The sequence below is a fragment of the Rhinoraja longicauda genome, chromosome 6 (assembly GCF_053455715.1).
Source record: "Rhinoraja longicauda isolate Sanriku21f chromosome 6, sRhiLon1.1, whole genome shotgun sequence".
Classification (NCBI taxonomy): Eukaryota; Metazoa; Chordata; class Chondrichthyes; order Rajiformes; family Arhynchobatidae; genus Rhinoraja; species Rhinoraja longicauda.
Genome location: NC_135958.1, coordinates 78,509,794 through 78,529,203, shown reverse-complemented (window position 1 = coordinate 78,529,203; position 19,410 = coordinate 78,509,794). Strand labels below are relative to the sequence as shown.

Here is a 19,410-nt window from a genome sequence, read left to right as displayed (position 1 = left end):
TGCGAGGAGTATGTTGAGTTGGGTTGAGCAGTTTCTGAAAATAAAAGACCCTGAGTTTGAATAAAGGGAAACTGAACTTTGCAGCTCTACTGCCTATTTCTCTTTCAACCTCTTCACCATCCCACTCCACTTCCCACAGCAATTGACATCATTTTTAAAAACATGGATCCTTCTGATATATGCTGACATTTGTGCTTCCCCACCAACTTTCTTTAACCATGTCAGCATATCTTTTTTTTGTTTCCACTTTCAGACTCGCGCCTTCACCATTATTCTTATCCCTCTTCCCACCCACAAGTGGAAAATATTTGCTCACCGTCTTCCTGGGAAGGATGGCAGGCTGATAGAGAGAGGACAAGAAACCAAGGGGGCAGCTCTGTCACCTTCATGGAATTGTACCATATCAGGGGTTGCCTACTTCAGAGCCAAAAAATGAGAAAATCACTGCGTAAAAATAGTTTTAATATTGTAAATTTCAATAAATTGTTATAGCACAGCAAAATGCTTATAATTAAGTGGAGCTTTGGACTTGGCTATCACAAAATGCTGGAGTAACTCAGCAGGTCAGGCAGCATCTAGGAGAGAGGGAATAGATGACGTTTCAGGTCGAGACCCTTCTTTAGACTTGGCTATGTGCCTTTTCTGAAAAGAACTTCATGGTTGTCTGGCAAGTGGTTAATGGCAAAGTCTGAGGTTTAAGAGGCAGACACTGAAGTTACATTTGTGTTTTTTTCAAAAAAATGGACCAATGAGATGCATAAGTTTCCAAAGATATTTGGAAACAATTTGTGCAACGTTGAAATCTCTACAAGCATTGCTTCCTTTTATGTGTTAGTAAAGGAAATGTCTTAAGCATATAGTTTTGCCCTCATTTTCACACATATTCTCATAAACACTTATCTAAGCAATCAGTAATTTCCCTAATGCACACATCGGTAAGGAAAAAGCTGTCAAAGTGGGAGCTTCCTACAAAATAAATACAAGAAATAAATTTTTTGTTTACATGCAGGATGTGAACATGATTGGTAAAGCCAGTCTTCATTGCTCATTCCAAATTGCCCTTGTTCCCATTGAACTATGTGTTGATTACTGATGAATGTCATAAGTTCCAACGGCCCTCGGCTTAAGTAACTGCAGTGCATTTTAAGTATGTTGCATCCCAGAACTATTGGTGGAAAGTGTGAACATTTAGATTGTTGGATGAGATGCCATTCAAGTGGACAACTTTGTCCTTGGTACCGTGGGAAGGGTATGGGGAAGGAACTGCAGATGCTGGTTTAAACTGAAGAAAGACACAAAAAGCTGAAGTAACTCAGCGAGACAGGCAGCATCTCTGGAGAGAAGGAATGGGTGACGTCTGAAGAAGGGTGTCGACCCGAAACGTCACTCATTCCTTCTCTCCAGAGATGCTGCCTGTCCCGCTGAGTTACTCCAACTTTTTGTGCCTCTCAAAGGCTATGGGGAGTCAGTGAATGAGCGACCAGATGTACAATACCTAGCCTCTGACTTGCTGTTGTAGCCACCGTACTTATGTGGCTGTTCTGGCTAGTGTCTCGTCTAAGAATTGGAAGTGGGAGGCTTGGCAATATTAAAGGGTCGATGTTCTTATTATAGATGGACATTGTCCAGCATTGAGTGCCATTTATCAATCCTTGTCTAAATAACTTCCGTGTCTTGCTGCATGCGTCATGGACTGGCTTCGTTGACTGAGGAGTTGCAAACACAATTAAACATTGTACAATCATTACAGACGCCAGTACTTTTGACCTAATGGTAAAAGGAAGGTCACTGATGATGCAATTCACGGTGGTTGCCCAACAGATCAGTCAGCATCGGAACGAGGAAGATAAATGTGATTTCTAGTGAACCAAGTTCTGAATGAATTAATGAATAGTTCCTATTGAAAGGTTAAACTATGCCCTGCTACTCTTACGGTCCCGATCTGAAAGAACATGAGATGATTTAGATGTTGAGAGTAAACATAGTGGTCAACATTTTGAACCATTCCTGTGAAACCTCCTGACAGTAGGTTTCTGAACATGGGAGAAATCGGGGAATGTCAAGATAATGTCGGAAAATATCAGCTATGATTTTAATAAATGATGGAGCAGGCTTGATAAGCCTATTCCTATTTCATGTGTTCTTATGTTCAAAACAAATTTCGCATTTCATTGTGGGATGAGATCAACTCATTTATGTGTATGGAAGTCTGAGGACTAATATTAATAGAACATGTGACTACAAAGGGTCTTGAAAGTAGTAATGTTCTTTTATAGTGCTATAAATATTAATACTAAAGGAATATTTTTGTTTTATTTCTTTGTGGATATGATCTAAACAACAAGGACTTTGCAAAAAAACAGCTAATGTCGCAATGGTTCTTATTCATTTGCTCTCAATATGATTTTGTACTTGGGGAACCATTTAGCTGTCCAATCTTCAAAGGTGATCTGTTAAAAATAGTATTGTTAAACCTGTGCAGAATCCGAGTCTGAAGAAACAGTTGAGATTTAATTAAATTCGAAGATATTTTGGGAACGTGAAATGAAGGAGGGAATAACAAGAGAGATAAACAAGGAGTGATAAATACATTTCTTAGAAAGCAGAATAATTTAAACTCCAGACACCCTCTATTTTCACAGAGGGTGGTGGATATATGGAACAAGCTTCCAGATGAGGTATTGAGGCAGGTACTATAAACAATACTTAACAACATTTAAAAGACATTTGAATAAATATATAGATAGGAAAGGTTCCGAGGGATAGCCAACGTGGGCAGGTAGGACTAGCATAGTTGGGACATCTTTGTTAGCATGGACAAGATGGGATGAAGGGCCTGTTTCTGTGCTTTATGACTCTGATTCTGACTCATTGGAATTACCTCAGTGTCAGATTGATTATGGATAATTATTAACAGTTTCATAAATTGAAGATGTTCTTAAAGTCTTAATTTTGGTGAGTTGAATAATTCAACTTAGCATACATCTATTTTTTTCGAAGCTCGGTTGATTGAAAAGGTGTTGATGCTTCATAGCCTCTTGGAACTTAGGACAACGGACTGCAGCATCCTAATTTCTGTTTTTGCAGCCTGATTTTCACTTTTTATAAATAAATTGCCTTGCTTATATTCATTTATATCTCAGGAAATGAGCTATAATGTATGAAGTTGTATTTATTTGTTGAATGGCAAGTTGATGTGTGTAATTAGTATATTGATTAGAGCATTTCCATTGTCCCACACATGTTCAGTTCGCTGAAGCTTCAGGGAATGTAGACAAGCTGACCAAGTGGGCAAGAACATAACAGATGCAGTGCCCAGAACAGATATCGGGCTTATTTGAGCAAGTGATAAGAGACTGAATAATGTTGATATTCAAAGAGACCTGGGATTCCTTGTATAAAAGTCACTGATACCTAAAATGTGGCATGGTTCGGCAAGGCAATTGGTATGTTGGCCTTCATTACAGGATTTGAGTGCAGCACCAGAGATGTCAATGCAATTATATAAGACCTTGGTCAGACTGTCTGGAATATCGTGTGCTGTTTTGGCCTCCTTTTCCAAAAAAAAGTATATCTGCAAGCACAAAGGAGATCCACAAGACTGGTTCTGATGGAAGGTTTACCACACGAGGAGAGACTGAGTGAACCAGCACTCTTCTCAGATGAGGTGGAATTTATTCTCTCTTTGAAGTTCTGTAACCCAGAAGGCTGTGGACACGGAATCATTTGATAAATTTAAAGCCAAGATACATATTTTTATACTACAGAGGAATCGAAGACTATTGGCAGGAATGTGAAGTTCATGCCAAATTTTAGAGCTATTGTGGTGCAGATCAGAGATGCTGTATGGGCTGCCTTCTGCTTCTTATGCACTTTAGTAATAATTGTATGTAGTTGCAAGGTGCAATGTGTGTTTGCATGTCTTTGTCCATGATTTTCATCATGATTTTGCACTGAGCATGATTTGTATTGCTGCCAGTTAAGATCTGGCTCATTCATAGTCTAGTCTTTCAGCAAGATTAAAGTAGTTTGTGGCCAGTAGCATCGGAATTTTTATCCAAAAATAATAACTCTTGCTAATGTAAAAACTACTGGTGGAAAGAAAAGTCTGTTTTGAGTTTTGTCTGAGGAGTGGAAAGAGAAACTGTGCAAAGAATAAGCAGAACGTACTTTGTAAACAACATTTAAAAAAAACATTTTCACATTTTGTATTTTCCACTCTTTTGGTCTCTATGGATAATTTGGTTGTATACAAATTATGTGAAGAGGTTGCATTGAGTTGTAGCATAACCTATAAAGACCAGTGCCCTGACTTGTGTTGTGAAACAGGTGCTCTCCAAGGGGTTTCCTTTGGTTGATGTCAGCCAAATGTTTTGGGCAAATAGAAGGAATGCAAGTTACACAAAAACTGCCATGCAAATCCGACGTTAAACTTGAACCATCATTTTAAAAGGTTTAATTTCAGCTATTAGGATAATTTCTGTTTGGTCTTTTATTGCCTCACTAATTTAGAAATTGTCAAAAATTCATCAGCATTGTTAAAACAGTTAACATTTTGATTTAACTTCTAAAACACCCTCAGTATCTGCCTTCAGTTTTTGAAATTGATATTTGTTTAAAAAAAATGAATTTGTAGTACAAGAACTACAATCCTAAATCCTCATTTGGTTTCTAGGTATTCTTTCAGAGTAACCAGGCAATTTTAAACATAGAGACACAAAAACTTATTGTCCTTCAAATTACAGCTATTTAAAACATGCCGTTAAAACAATGAATCAAAAGTACCTGAAAGGCCATCTGTTTATGAGCTGCAGAGATTTATAAACAATTGCCAAAGATATTTCTAGTTTTATTGCCAATGGGTAGTACAGAAAAAATCCCTCGTTCCTGTGGTCAGCCAGCCAGCCAGCCAGGGATGGTGTCCCAGCCAGGTTGCTAATATAAACAGCATTTTGTCAGCATTTATAAGCTCTTGCCAATCAGTTCTTTGGAACATGATGTGGTACAGAGCTTAGATCAAAGGTGTAAGGATTGGCATGCTGTTGTGTTTTGAAATGGTACTCTTAAATCTGAGATGTTCTTTTTGGCCTTGACGATTGGTGGAAGCAAGAATCAGCAGTCCAGAATCACTATTGCTTTCAGAATGACCCTGTTTAGTCTACAGATGTTTTCTCATGCAGCTGCTGTGTTAATTAGATTATGGATCAGACTGAAGAAGGGTTCTGATTTGGCAGATTTATTTTTTTTCCCTTGTGTCTCTGTCCTCTTGTTGCTTTCCACTCTGGTCCCCGCTGTAAAAGCCAGAGATTTGCAATCGGCGTTGTTTTACTATGACCCCACAAGTATTTAAATCAAAGCATTCTGAACATGTGCTAGTCTGATCACCATTCTGTCTCTCTTTAGAGTAGGGATTTGAAGTTGGGAGAGGACTTGTGGGGCAAATTACTTTTCTTTTTCGAGAAGGGAAAAAATAGGTTATGCAATGACTTCTTCAGACTGAAGAAGGGTCTCGACCCGAAACATCACCCATTCCTTCTCTCCTGAGATGCTGCCTGACCTGCTGCGTTACTCCAGCATTTTGAGAATAAATACCTTCGATTTGTACCAGCATCTGCAGTTATTTTCTTACACCTATCTTTACAACCTTGAGAACCAGAAGCGCAATGTGGCTAATAAAGTACTTTTGAAATCCCATCACTGTTGACATAAATTTCTGTTTCCCAATTTCTTTGTTTCTTATTCACTGTGTATAACTACATAAGAAACAAGGGGCACATATTTCTCAATTTTTAATATATTGACATTAAAATAAACGAAACCAGATTTCTGTTATTTTTACAGTAACAGTCATTTTTACCCTGTCCTGTGTGAACCTAATTTACTGTATTTTCCCTGTGTTGGCTTTTGAAGAGAAAAACATACATCTCTTTATTGCCTGCCAGAAATCATGATGAAAAGATTGTGCATAGAATCATAGAAATGTACTGAAATGTATATATCATTTGGCCAGTCATGTCCATGACATCCAAGAATTAACTTTTCAAGCTAGTCCTACTTTCTGGCTTTTGGTATGTAACTTTTTAATCTAGTACTCATCCAGATACTATTTCAATGCAATGTGGATTTCTGCCCCCAAAGCCTTTACCAGATTACCAGGCTGCCACTAATCAGCCATGCTTTCTGTCGACTACTTAAACCTATGATCCTTGTCATTGGCCCGTTTATAAAATAAAAGCTTTCCTATTCACTAATGAATGATAATTTAAAATACTACAGATTCTGTAAATCTGAAATAAACAAAAAATACTGAAAGCACTCAACGGGTGAGAAGAGAATCAAAGTTAACATTTGACAGCACTAGGAAGGGGAGGACAGGAAATTGAAATTGTTGCCAGGATTAGGAGCACAAAGGGAATATCTCGAAGACCAGTCGTATGCACTAGGTGCTTCCAGTATTATCCTCTGTTGAAAAAATGCAAATTGATTGCTAATGTGTTAATATTTCCATTTTAATATTGCCATTTTCATAAATGTGATGGTTGCATTGAGATCTTAGATGAAATAGTTACTATACAAAAGCATAGCTCTGAAGTTGTAGATATTTGTATTTTGCCACGAGGTAAATGCCCTGGGTCCCTCCATGACTGATTAATAACTTCTGGGGCATTGAGTTTTGTCTAATTTGCTTTTGAAAGAAAAATTCTTTGAAGCCAGGACTGTCTCTTGTTTCAGGGAGAGATGATATTTATTTAAATATGTCCTTCATTTCAAGCTGTTTAATGTCAGTATGCTTTTTAATGCAGGAATATGAACATAGGAAAATAGGAACTGGACTGGGCCCTATGAGTCTGCTCCCTCTCCATGGTGTCTTTTGTGTCTAGATATCTGTCTATCTTTTCCTTTAAAAACATTCAGTGACCTGACCTCCACAGCTCTCTGCTGTAGAGAATTCCACAAGTTCTTCATCTTCCGAGCAAAGAAATGTCTCCTTGTCTCTTTCCTAATTGTATTACCCCCTATCCCCAGACTGTGACCCCTGGCTCAAGACTCCCCAGTCAGGGGAAAATCCTCACTGCAAGCCCTGTCAGTTCTATGTTTCAATGAGATAGTCATAGAGATCTCTCATTCTTACAAGCTTTACTGAATACAAGCCTTGTTAATCCAATTTCTCCTCATTCAACAGTACTGCCATCCTGGGCATAAATCATTTTCAATCTCCCACAAATGTTCTTCTGGAAACATGCTGATCCAGTTCATAAATTTCTTATTGTGCTGTTGAGGTCAAGAGAGAAGCTATCTGAATCTGCAATGGTTGATGATAATCAAGTCTGAGTGTAACTCGGTTTTCCTGGGTTGTATCAAAAGTTGCAAGAGCATTCTTTAGATCAATTTTAAAGTGTTTTTGTTCTCTGTCATCATGCTTCTGTTTTTTTCTCCAGTCGCCAGAATCATTTGAAAGAGCAGCAACAGCAACAGCAACCCCCTCCAGCACCTCCGATTCTGCTGCCTGATGAAGCTGAATGCCTTACTGTGCCTAGGTATAAACGAGACTTGGTTCAAAAGCTCAAGATCCTGAGACAAGAGCTGTCGCAGCAGCAGCCCCAGGCTGGTCACTGTCGCATTGAGGTTTCAAGGGAGGAGATATTTGAGGTAAAGACTCTCCTTTATTCTCCCTCAATTTCAAAAGCAGAGTAACTAATGGTACATCACTTTGGGTCATTGTATGATTTATTTATGTGAAAGTTTTTGAGGGACTCTAGCACCATTTCTAATTGCAGCAAAAGGAATGATTTTGCTTGCAAACACTGAATTTTGCCAGTCACCCAGCACAAAGTAGTGTAATGAGCATTTGTTCCAAGACAAATAATCTGCAGGTGGCCTAGATAGAGTATCTCATGGGTTGATATAATCTCATATCCTGCTTGTCTGCTGCTTGAGTTTTTCATGGATTGTTTGATCTGACTTTATTCCTTCATCTGGACATATTTTTAACCAGAAGTGGACACTTTCACAAATTGAAATCCAGGTCTTGAATTATTTTAATCCTTTAAATTTAGTTTATTTTAATTCAAAACCAGCTTGTTTCTGAATCTGTTTTAGTTTCTAATTGAGACTTTTTGTATGTCACTTTCTTACCTTTGAGTTAGCTCCCAGAGATCACTTATCACTTTGCGTCTGCTCTTTCCCCATTTATGACTAACTGCGTGCGAGGGTGGATGGACTGTTGATGGTAATGATTGGCAGCCCTTACGTTACACACACTCTGCATTCTTTGACTAAAAATGTTACTTGCACTACTGTTGCAGCTGGAAAAATGGAGGGAAAAAATATTGATTGAATTTGTCCCTGCGTTCAATGTGCTCCAGCCAAAGTATAATTGTAACTGGGCAAATATCCTTACAACAAAAAGGATACTGGCAGTCTCCAACAAGGGAGCAAAGCTCAATGCTTCTCCTCCTCCTTCAAGCCACCACCCTCCCCATGTAGTTTGCTTGGAGCCACGGGAATTTGCCACAGGAATACTGAATGGATTGCATCTTTTTCAGACAACTTGCACCAAAATACATAAAATGCAATAGGCACCTTCAGATGTTGTTATTTATGTTGGTTCACTGGACACAATGTGGAATTTATTTCCTACTCGTATAGATGGGCAATGGCATGTCAATGTGTGGGAGGAGAAGGTGGTGATGATTATTTGAAATGGAATTTTATATGTTGCAGTTGGTCATATGTCTTGGTTAATGGTTTGGATTTGTACTTTTGTTAATGAATGGATAAATGCTATGTTCCAGGAGTCTTACAGGCAAGTAATGAAAATGAGACCAAAAGACTTGTGGAAACGGCTGATGGTAAAATTCCGCGGAGAAGAGGGATTGGATTACGGAGGTGTTGCCCGGTAAGTGATTCACGAAAGACAAAGCATATGGACACTTTTTCTTATTGGTTTCATTTGTCATCACTCCCCCCTCCCTGGTACTGAGCAGGTATTCCCTCTGAAAGTGAAAGGGAATGGAGACTTCCCGAGCTGGATCCATGGTTCGCCAACAGGCATCCAAGATATATAGCTGCCGCCGAGGATGACATTGCCATTTAACCGTTTCTCTTTAAACTGCTTAACCTACTGTTGCTCTGAGTTGGACAATCCAGGAATCCAGTTTTGATTTGGAGAATTCATGCTTCCTATGGATAGTGTTTATATTACTGTGCCTACAGACATTGTATTATATGATTATAGATCATTGTGGGTCTTCATATAGCCTGCATTCGGAATGCAGAGTCTTTCCATCCGACCAAATTCTTCTCTTGTGGCCGAAGGAACTGCAGTTGCTGGTTTAAACCGAAGATAGACACAAAAAGCCTAAGTAACTCAGCGGGACAGGCAGCATCTCTGGAGAGAAGGAATGGGTGACGTCTGAAGAAGGGTGTCGACCCGAAACGTCACCCATTCCTTCTCTCTTGACATGCTGCCTGTCCTGCTGAGTTTTTTGTGTCTCCTCTTGTGGCAACAGGTTCCTGTGATCAGATCAACTGCTTCCTTGTGGCTGCCACACCTTTATTGCCTGATGTTGATATAGATTTGAGTGGAGGTGATACATAGTTAATACCAGGCAAACAACAATTCTGACTGTTTGGACTTTTAATTATCTTGATTTGGTACCATATAAATATGGTCTTGCATTGTTATGGCCAGAAGATCAAGTAACTAAACATAGCACAAAAAGTAAGGAAATTTGTGTTTGGTAGATTATTTCTTTGTTGTAACAATGCTTCTTGGCAATAAATCTTATACCGTTGGAAAGCCTGTTTATTTCCCTTTTAAATGGTGCCACATTTGTAAGGAACATGCATTTGTGGGATGAGCAGCAGAGCTGAGTATGTGGGTTGCGCCCATGAAAAATCTGCCAAATCTTCTCTGCCAATGCCAAACAGCTTATTCTTCCATTGACTCTTGTTCGGTGTTGTTTGGTGGATTGGATGATTGAAGTCTGAAGAAACAAGACATATTGGCAATTTAACAATTTATTCATTTAATAAACAGGAGCCTCAGTAGCGTGTGGAAGAACCATACACAGCCACAACAGCCTGGTACCTCCTCCTCATGCTGGTCACCAGCCTGGTCACACACTGTTGTGGGATGGCATCCCATTCTTCAACCAGCATTTGTCGCAAGTCAGCCAACGTGGTTGTGTTGGTCACTCTGGCACGAACAGCACGCCCAAGCTGATCCCACAAGTGTTCAATGGGGTTGAGGTCAGGACTGCTGGCAGGCCATTCCATCCTCTCCACTCCCAAATTCTGGAGGTAGTCTCTGAGAAACCCTGCTCTGTGGGGGCGAGCATTGTCATCTTGGAGGATAGAGTTCGGTCCCAGACTGTGGAGATATGGGATTGCCACTGGTTGCAGAATCTCATCTCGATATCTCTCTGCATTGAGATTGCCTCCAATGATGACAAGCCTCGTTTTTCCAGTGAGGGAGATGCCGCCCCACACCATCACACTGCCTCCACCAAAAGATGTTACTCTATCGGTGCAGCAATCAGCATAGCGTTCTCCGCGTCTTCTCCACACTTTGACCCTATGATCCAACTGCCGTAGGCAGAATCTGGACTCATCGCTGAACATAACGTTCCTCCACATGTTCAGGTTCCAGTGCACGTGTTGCCGACACCAGCGCAAACGGGCCTGACGGTGAAGGGCAGTCATGGCAGGCCTCCTGGCAGCCCTATGAGACCGGAGATCGGCTGCGTGCAGTCTGTTCCGAATTGTCTGGGCAGAGAGCCGTCGGCCATATCGTCCTGCAAACCTTGACTGCAAATCTGTAGAAGACAGCCTACGGTTCCTAAGTGCTGACAGGGTGAGGAAACGGTCTTCTTCGGGTGTCGTCTTCTTGGGACGCCCACTTCGCGGCCTGTCTCTGACATCCCCCGTTATATGGAACTTGGCCTTCACTTTGGAGATGGTACTAGGGCTCACTCCAAATAATGCCGCAACTTGGTTTTGCGGAACACCAGCTTGAAGTTGCCCTATCGCATGGGCCCTATCCAGATCAGTCAAACGTGGCATGCCGATTCTTGGAGCAGACACCTACTGACCACTGTAGCAGGGCCCATGCTCACAGATGCTGCCAATCAGGTGCCAATCAGGCACCTGATTGTCAGCACCTGGGGGTACCAGAAGCTCAAAACAAGAGTCAATAGCAACAGCAGAATAAGCTGTTTGGCATTGGCAGAGAAGATTTGGCAAATTTTTCATGGGCGCAACCCATATACTCAGCTCTGCTGCTCATCCCACAAATGCATGTTCCTTACAAATGTGGCACCATTTAAAAGGGAAATAAACAGGCTTTCCAACGGTATAAGATTTATTGCCAAGAAGCATTGTTACAACAAAGAAATAATCTACCAAACACAAATTTCCTTACTTTTTGTGCTATGTTTACAATAAAACAATTCAGCACTGAATAAAGAGAGGGTGGGAGAGGGAATTTGTAATGAAATTGTCATTTTCATCAGTAAAGTTAATAAAGTAGTTGATGTTTCTCTGGATAGAAACCCACACGATTGTTGAGTTTACTGGAATAGTCCAGGTTAAAAATACAAGCCAGTTATGCTATAAAGCACACTAGACCTAAAATAAATAGTTCTCTGTATTTTAAGTAAAGAAAGCATAGTTGGTGGTAGGTTGTATTGTAGCAACGTCAACTGAATTTGGCTGTTAATAAATTTCAGCATTTGTTTTCAAAAGTAAGGCTAAAAATAATCAATATCTGGTCACGTCTAGTTAAATAATTTTCATGTGATCCTCATATGGTCTTCTGAAGTGATGTAAATTGTCAGGCCCTACTTTAAAGAAGTGGTGCACAAGTTTTGTTTTATGTCTTTGTTTTATGTCTTTGTACAATGTGGTTGATCAAAGTTCCAACTAGAGTCTAAAGCCACAGTTCTTGCAGATATTTATTTGAAAGTTGTTTTGAACACTTAAGTTGAGAGGTTGTTATAGTAAATTAATTGTATTAATATTTGTAATATTATTTCTCACTGATTAAAGAGTAATGCTGCAATGCCATGATTTTTAGTTTAATCTGGATCAATGTGCAGCACCATCTTGTGGCTAAATTCATGGACCAAGCCCATATTAAATCACTTGGAATTCATGATGTTCTTTAGAATTGAAAAATGTTTTGAAATTCCTTACATTCATTCATACAGCATGAAGTATATCTTTTTTAAAGTCCCTCCCTTTTCTTCTGTCATTTTTCACCTGTAAGATTTGATTCAGTTCTGGGATAGCTTCGATGCACTTCCATCAATCTTAATCCCCCACTTATTTCCATGTAAACTGCTCTTTCTCACATTCCCATAAACTCCAACCTGATTTTCCTGCCATTTGGGTACGCTGGTAATTTACAGTTGCCAATTAACGTACAAACGCTTATGTCTTTGGGAAGTAGCATGAAACCAGAGAACCCATGTGGTCACGGAGAATGTGCATATAGACAGCATTAGAGTATTGAACCCAGGTTGCTGCAGTTGTGAGACAGCCTCACTTACTTGCCGCTCCACTTTACACCCTTCATTGTGCTTACCTGGATTGGATGTAAAAATATCTCTGCCAGTCCAAGATTAGTTTTTGCCATGTGGAGATGATGTATCAGTTCTGCAAATATGTTTGGCAATTGCAGACTATTTTGTATAGTTTGAATAATTACCTATTGAAGGGCTTTAGGTCTATGTTTGAAATTGCTCATTTATAGCCATTTAACTACCTCTTTGTATATGACTATTTTAAAAAGAGGAAGAAGTCCACCTATAACCTATAATTGACCTGAGCACTTAAACCAACATTACAGAACAAGTCCATCCTCATAGTCTGAAAGACATACCCAAACTTTGCAACGCAACCCCTGTGAAACAGCACATCCTCAAATTTGCACTGGTTATCTACTTACATAAAAATCATTAAAATGTTTCTTCTTCCCTACAGGGAATGGCTCTATCTTTTATCCCATGAAATGCTGAATCCATACTATGGACTGTTCCAGTACTCTAGAGATGACATCTACACATTACAGATTAACCCAGATTCTGCAGTCAATCCTGTAAGCAGAAGAATTTTTTTTAATTGATTGCTTTGTATGCAAATAGTATACAATTTGTAGTAAGGTTTGTTATTTCTCAACATCATGAGAATAGCCAGTAGACCAAAATGCACTGGTTGTAATTATTGCATGTAGTCCGTCCGATGAGATTAACTCAAGAGAGTGAAAGTAGAAAGATATGGATTAATCTTGAAAACCCACAGGTCTGGGTGCATACTTGAGTAAACTATTCCTATAGTAATCGGCCGTTGATGGACAAGAGTGGAATGAGACTTGTGTTCAAATGAGAGTTTGAATGGTGGAGTCCAGAACCAGGGGCCACAGTTTAAGAATAAGGGGTAAGCCATTTAGAACGGAGATGAGGAAAAAAAAATTCAGTCAGATAGTTGTGAATCTGTGGAATTCTCTGCCTCAGAAGGCAGTGGAGGCCAATTCTCTGAATGCATTCAAGAGAGAGCTAGATAGAGCTCTTAAGGATAGCGGAGTCAGGGGGTATGGGGAGAAGGCAGGAACGGGGTACTGATTGAGAATGATCAGCCATGATCACATTGAATGGCAGTGCTGGCTCGAAGGGCCGAATGGCCTACTCCTGCACCTATTGTCTATAGATTTAATAATGATCTGAATGGTCTATGGTAAATTGGCGCTGTGTATGTCAGGTAATACCTCGTCCTTGCATGATTTTTTGTTACACTAACACTTGAGGCTTGAGTTGGCTCAGTTTTGGCTTGGTGCTCTTGCCAGTTTTAGTCAGTTCTTTGTTGAGTCATTAAATGGAGGATTTAATAAGTGCATTTTTGTAGTCCGTCCTATATTTTAATTGTTGATTTATTCAATTAAATATTTATTGCCAGCCTTAAATCTGAGTTTAAGTCAGAGAACTGTGGTTAAAATTGCAACCTTACAATGGCACAGATAGAAAATGATTTGCATTTTATTAAGCTGGTTAGGTGATAAACCTTTTTCTGGAATTATGGTAGGTGATTACCATTACCATTGTAATTTTGTAGTTGGAATGGAAGTAATATTGTGACTTTACAAAGGCATTTTGCCATAACTAAGTCAGCATTATATTAGAACAGATTTGTGTGTGGAAATGTGCAGCGGTTTAATCTGAAGTTTGTGTGAGTCAGTCTGGCGCAGCATTCATAAGGTGTGAATTTGCACTTGAACTTTATTGAGTTTGCTAGGTACAGGGTTCTGGTATAAGGGACCCAAAGAAAACCGATGGGGCAAGAAAAGCAAAATTGAAGATGAATACCGTTTTGATTTTTTTTTTACATTAGCTTAGAATTGACGTAAAACGTGTTTGGAAAATATTTGATGTATTAGCTCATTTGGTTTTGGAAATTCAAGTTTACAACTCCCCCTTTATGCAGCTTAAGATCTGTTGCCCTAAACTGAATGGAATCTCCCAGACAGTTCATGCGGTGAAAGGTATTGAATTGCTTACCTGATATGCTACTCGCTGATTTATGGATGAGAACTACTGGATTCATAGTGGCTGTTTCTGTTACCAGCGCCTTGAGTATTTCACATGCAGCTCCAGAAAATATATATTTTTTAACGCTTTTAACTTTAATTCCATCAATTCCAAATGCCATTTACATTTGAAATATTGAAGAAAGATTAGTGTGTCTGGATCCTACCTTTCAAATCGAAAGATTATGATACTGCAGTTTTTAAATGTCACAGCTTTTGATAGTATTTTAAATTGTCAACTCTAAGCCAGGATAACAATATTTTAAGCTTTAAATGAAATTAATACTTTTGAATGTTACCATTTAAAAAAGTATGGTGAGGTATGCAGGGAAAGTGTATTTGCTCTTTAATCTTCAGAGTATCGTAGTTCCTGCAATGTGAGCATGTATCCAGCGTGCAAAATTTATAAAGTTATTTGCTTTATATTTCTGACTGTGCCTGATGGAGAAGAATGTACAGATGGCTTTTTTAGTCCACATAAACGTGGTACCTTGTAAATGAAAAATTCTTGTTGAAATATGAGAATGTCTGGAAATTCCAGTGTAGGAAATAGTGTGGCGAGGTAGATACTACTTGGAAAATAGGGGGGGAAGCCTTGTATGTTTTCTTAACAAAAATTCTGAAGTAAATCCTTCATTTTTGTTCAGCTTTATATTGCAAAAGTAATAATTAAAAGCAGACCTAATTTTTGTTTATCATATGTGTTGACAATTAATCTACCTGTTTAAAAAGTAGTATAAGAAAATAACTGCAGATGCTGGTACAAATCGAAGGTATTTATTCACAAAATGCTGGAGTAACTCAGACCTGCTGAGTTACTCCAGCATTTTGTGAATAAATACCTGTTTAAAAATGTCAACAAAATGTTTAATTTGAGGCAACTTATTTCAGAGCATTGTCTAACTGGTCTATTCTTTCCAAATTAGGAGCATTTGTCTTATTTCCATTTTGTCGGTCGGATAATGGGGATGGCAGTGTTTCATGGACACTACATTGACGGGGGCTTCACTCTGCCCTTCTACAAGCAGCTGCTGGGAAAGTCTATCACACTGGATGACATGGAGTCTGTGGACCCAGATCTACACAACAGCTTAGTCTGGATTCTGTATGTACATCATGACTTCCAGAACAAGGGGCCACAGTTTAAGAATAAGGGGTAGGCCATTTAGAACGGAGATGAGGAAGAACTTTTTCAGTCAGAGAGTGGTGAAGGTGTGGAATTCTCTGCCTCAGAAGGCAGTGGAGGCCAGTTCGTTGGATGCTTTCAAGAGAGAGCTGGATAGAGCTCTTAAGGATAGCGGAGTGAGGGGGTATGGGGAGAAGGCAGGAACGGGGTACTGATTGAGAGTGATCAGCCATGATCGCATTGAATGGCGGTGCTGGCTCGAAGGGCTGAATGGCCTACTCCTGCACCTATTGTCTATTGTCTATTGACTTCATTCTAAATAGCAATTTTCTCTCTCAGCATGGAAAATAATGTTGGCAATTTTGTTTAGTAGTTAAATCAAAATGGGGTAGGGCAGATTGAGGCCATTTTTTGAAAGCTCACTTGAAGAAGTACTGCCTGCACCAGAAATCTACAAATAATGTAATTTATCTTTAAAAAAAAAAGTGGTTTCACACGTGAACTTCACTTGAAAGCTGAGGGTGTTTATAAGTCCCATTCTGAGTGTTCGCAGTCCATTAGATGTCTGCATAAGTACTCAGTGGCAGTGAATGATTTTTATCTCAGTGCAGTTTTGGGTTGAGGGCTCAAAGAGCTCAAATGTCGTTCATTCATCAAAACTGTGGCCAGCTTTACTTGTCGTGTTGCTGCAGCAATTATCTGATCTTGTCTGTCTAAGGAAGGGCCCAGGCAACTCAATTCAAATGAAAATAACTTGTTTGATTTGTTTCCCTATGAATGTTTGAATTTTTTAAATCACTAACATTTAAATTCATTGGGTCATCTGTACTGTGTAGAACTTATTCATTGATGTTCTTATAAAATCATGGAACGTAAATACAACTTTGAACATATTTGGTCAGCTGGATATCTCCCATAGCTGTTAGAAAATAAAACTTTTACATAAAATATCAAGTTGTGTTTTACAGCATAGTCGTGAACTGTTTACTTTGTGGCATCTGCTGGATTTCTGTGAATATATATGTTGCGTTACTTCTACTGTTTGCTTGCACTTTTACTATTTAATAATGCATTTTGGCATTTAAAGTCCAAGAAAAGTCTAGTCTTATATTATTCTGCTGTCTCCCAAAGCTCAGAGGCTCTGTTGAAGGCATAAAATAATACCAGTAGCTTCAACAATCTGAAAGAGTTTTCTGTTCATTATCTGGATGTGCCCCAGGTATTGGATTAAGCGAGTACCCCTTCTGAGACATTGATATTATGGCGTTTTAATAGAAGTAATCTGAAACACACTAGTCAAAATGTGCAGAACATAAAAGGAAAACAAAACCCAAAATATAACCATCTAGCAATACTAATTACTGTGTTCTGTTTAACACAGTCCAAATTATTGTTTTACAAATTGATTAATTATCAATAGACAATAGGTGCAGGAGTAGGCCATTCGGCCCTTCGAGCCAGCACCGCCATTCAATGTGATCATGGCTGATCATTCTCAATCAGTACCCCGTTCCTGCCTTCTCCCGATACCCCCTGACTCCGCTATCCTTAAGAGCTTTATCTAGCTCTCTCTTGAATGCATTCAGAGAATTGGCCTCCACTGCCTTCTGAGGCAGAGAATTCCACAGATTCACAACTCTCTGACTGAAAAAGTTTTTCCTCATCTCCGTTCTAAATGGCCTACCCCTTTATTCTTAAACTGTGGCCCCTTGTTCTGGACTCCCCCAACAATGGGAACATGTTTCCTGCCTCTAACGTGTCCAACCCCTTAATAATCTTATACGTTTCGATAAGATCCCCTCTCATCCGTCTAAATTCCAGTGTATACAAGCCTAGTCGCTCCAGTCTTTCAACATATGACAGTCCCGCCATTCCGGGAATTAACCTAGTAAACCTATGCTGCACACCCTCAATAGCAAGAATATCCTTCCTCAAATTTAGAGACCAAAACTGCACACAGTACTCCAGGTGCGGTTTCACTAGGGCCCTGTACAACTGCAGAAGGACCTCTTTGCTCCTATACTCAACTACTCTTGTTATGAAGGCCAATATTCCATTGGCTTTCTTCACTGCCTGCTGTACCTGCATGCTTCCTTTCAGTGACTGATGCACTAGGACACCCAGATCTCGTTGTACGTCCCCTGTTCCTAACTTGACACCATTCAGATAATACTCTGCCTTCCTATTCTTACCACCAAAGTGGATAACCTCACACTTATCCACATTAAACTGCATCTGCCATGCATCCACCCACTCACACAACCTGTCCAAGTCACCCTGCAACCTCATAGCATCTCCCTCACAGTTCACACTACCACCCAGCTTTGTATCATCTGCAAATTTGCTATTGGTACTTTTAATCCCTTCATCCAAGTCATTAATGTATATTAACAATATTCACAATTATTGGACCAGTGATATCCCCACAAAAAATAACTTGTGTTTACTTTGTCCGAATGTGGAATATGTATCTTGCTGACACAAAGTATTGCGGACACAAAGTGTTCCTGACTTCAGTGATGTGATGTGGATGGTGGCCTGCCCTTCAATTCAGTGAAGAAGCCCCAGTCCTACCAAAGCTCTTGAGAGCTTTGACGATCAACATGATCCCCCCCCCCTCAACTTTCTCTGTTCTCAAATTGAAGGGAAGATTTTAAATGGTTGTCTCATTCATTAACAAAATTGACTAAAAAAGCATGTTGGCCTTCAGATGATATTTGTATTATTGTTCTGCCTAATGATGTTAGGGTATAATGGTCAACAGGACTCCTTTTGTTCATAAAATTGCAATGTAGATTGTGTTAAATATCCAAAGATTGTAATATTTCTTGTCCGAAATTTATTTAACCTCTTTATCAACTGATTATTCATAAAATATACTAACCAAAATGTGTGCACTTTTTGGGAGGAGAATAGTTAGATGAAGCAATTTTATTTTTCTCCCATGTAGTGAAAATGACATCACCGGTGTCTTAGATCATACATTCTGCGTAGAGCACAATGCCTATGGAGAAATCATTCAACATGAACTGAAGCCAAATGGTAAAAGCATCCCTGTAACAGAAGAAACCAAGAAAGAGTATGTCCGGTAAGAGACACCACAGGCATCTCCGGTCAGTACAATTTTATGATGATACTTTGTGGACATTTTTCCCTCATCAGCAAAATAGTCAGTAACCCACCAGCTCAGTAAGAAAGTACAGATTTGTATAGTTAAGTGCATGTTACAACTTTGCTATGTGGTAAGGAAATGTAAATAAAGTATCTATCAGGAGATCAGTTTCCCCCCATGTGTACCTGGTTAAGGATACATCTGTCAGTGCTGTGGGTTGACGCCTGGGTATTTTCACAAAGTCAGCAAGTACTTAATCTCCATTGAAATATTTATTAATCATCATTACTGAAGTAACTTTTTCCCCAATCATTTTGTAGATTTTTGCATCATGCCCTACAATGTTGAGAATTCAGCAATGTAAATAATTTTATTCTAAAAATCTGATGGAGCTTTGTTTATTGGCAGTAATGTTAATCCAACCCATTGAGCAGCTGAAATGAGTGCTTCACAAACACAACCTGCACCCATCCCTGTTTATTGCTTGTTAACATTAACTTCAACTTTTCTATTGTTTTCTATTGTTTTCTACCATTTATCAAGAACCGGGATAGTGATTGTTGTTACTTGACTGCAAAAGCATAGGGA

The 19,410-nt window shown here is 39.3% G+C and overlaps 1 protein-coding gene across 1 annotated transcript in view; it reads left to right on the top strand.

The window, feature by feature from the left end:
- The window catches only part of smurf2 (SMAD specific E3 ubiquitin protein ligase 2), a 142,135-nt gene that overhangs the window by 117,939 nt on the left and 4,786 nt on the right, over window positions 1–19,410 (top strand). The window contains exons 12-16 of the mRNA XM_078401431.1: window positions 7,440–7,650; window positions 8,796–8,899; window positions 12,988–13,102; window positions 15,511–15,689; window positions 18,661–18,798. Coding sequence (XP_078257557.1) covers window positions 7,440–7,650; window positions 8,796–8,899; window positions 12,988–13,102; window positions 15,511–15,689; window positions 18,661–18,798 — 747 coding nt within the window. The remainder of the gene's footprint in view (window positions 1–7,439; window positions 7,651–8,795; window positions 8,900–12,987; window positions 13,103–15,510; window positions 15,690–18,660; window positions 18,799–19,410) is intronic.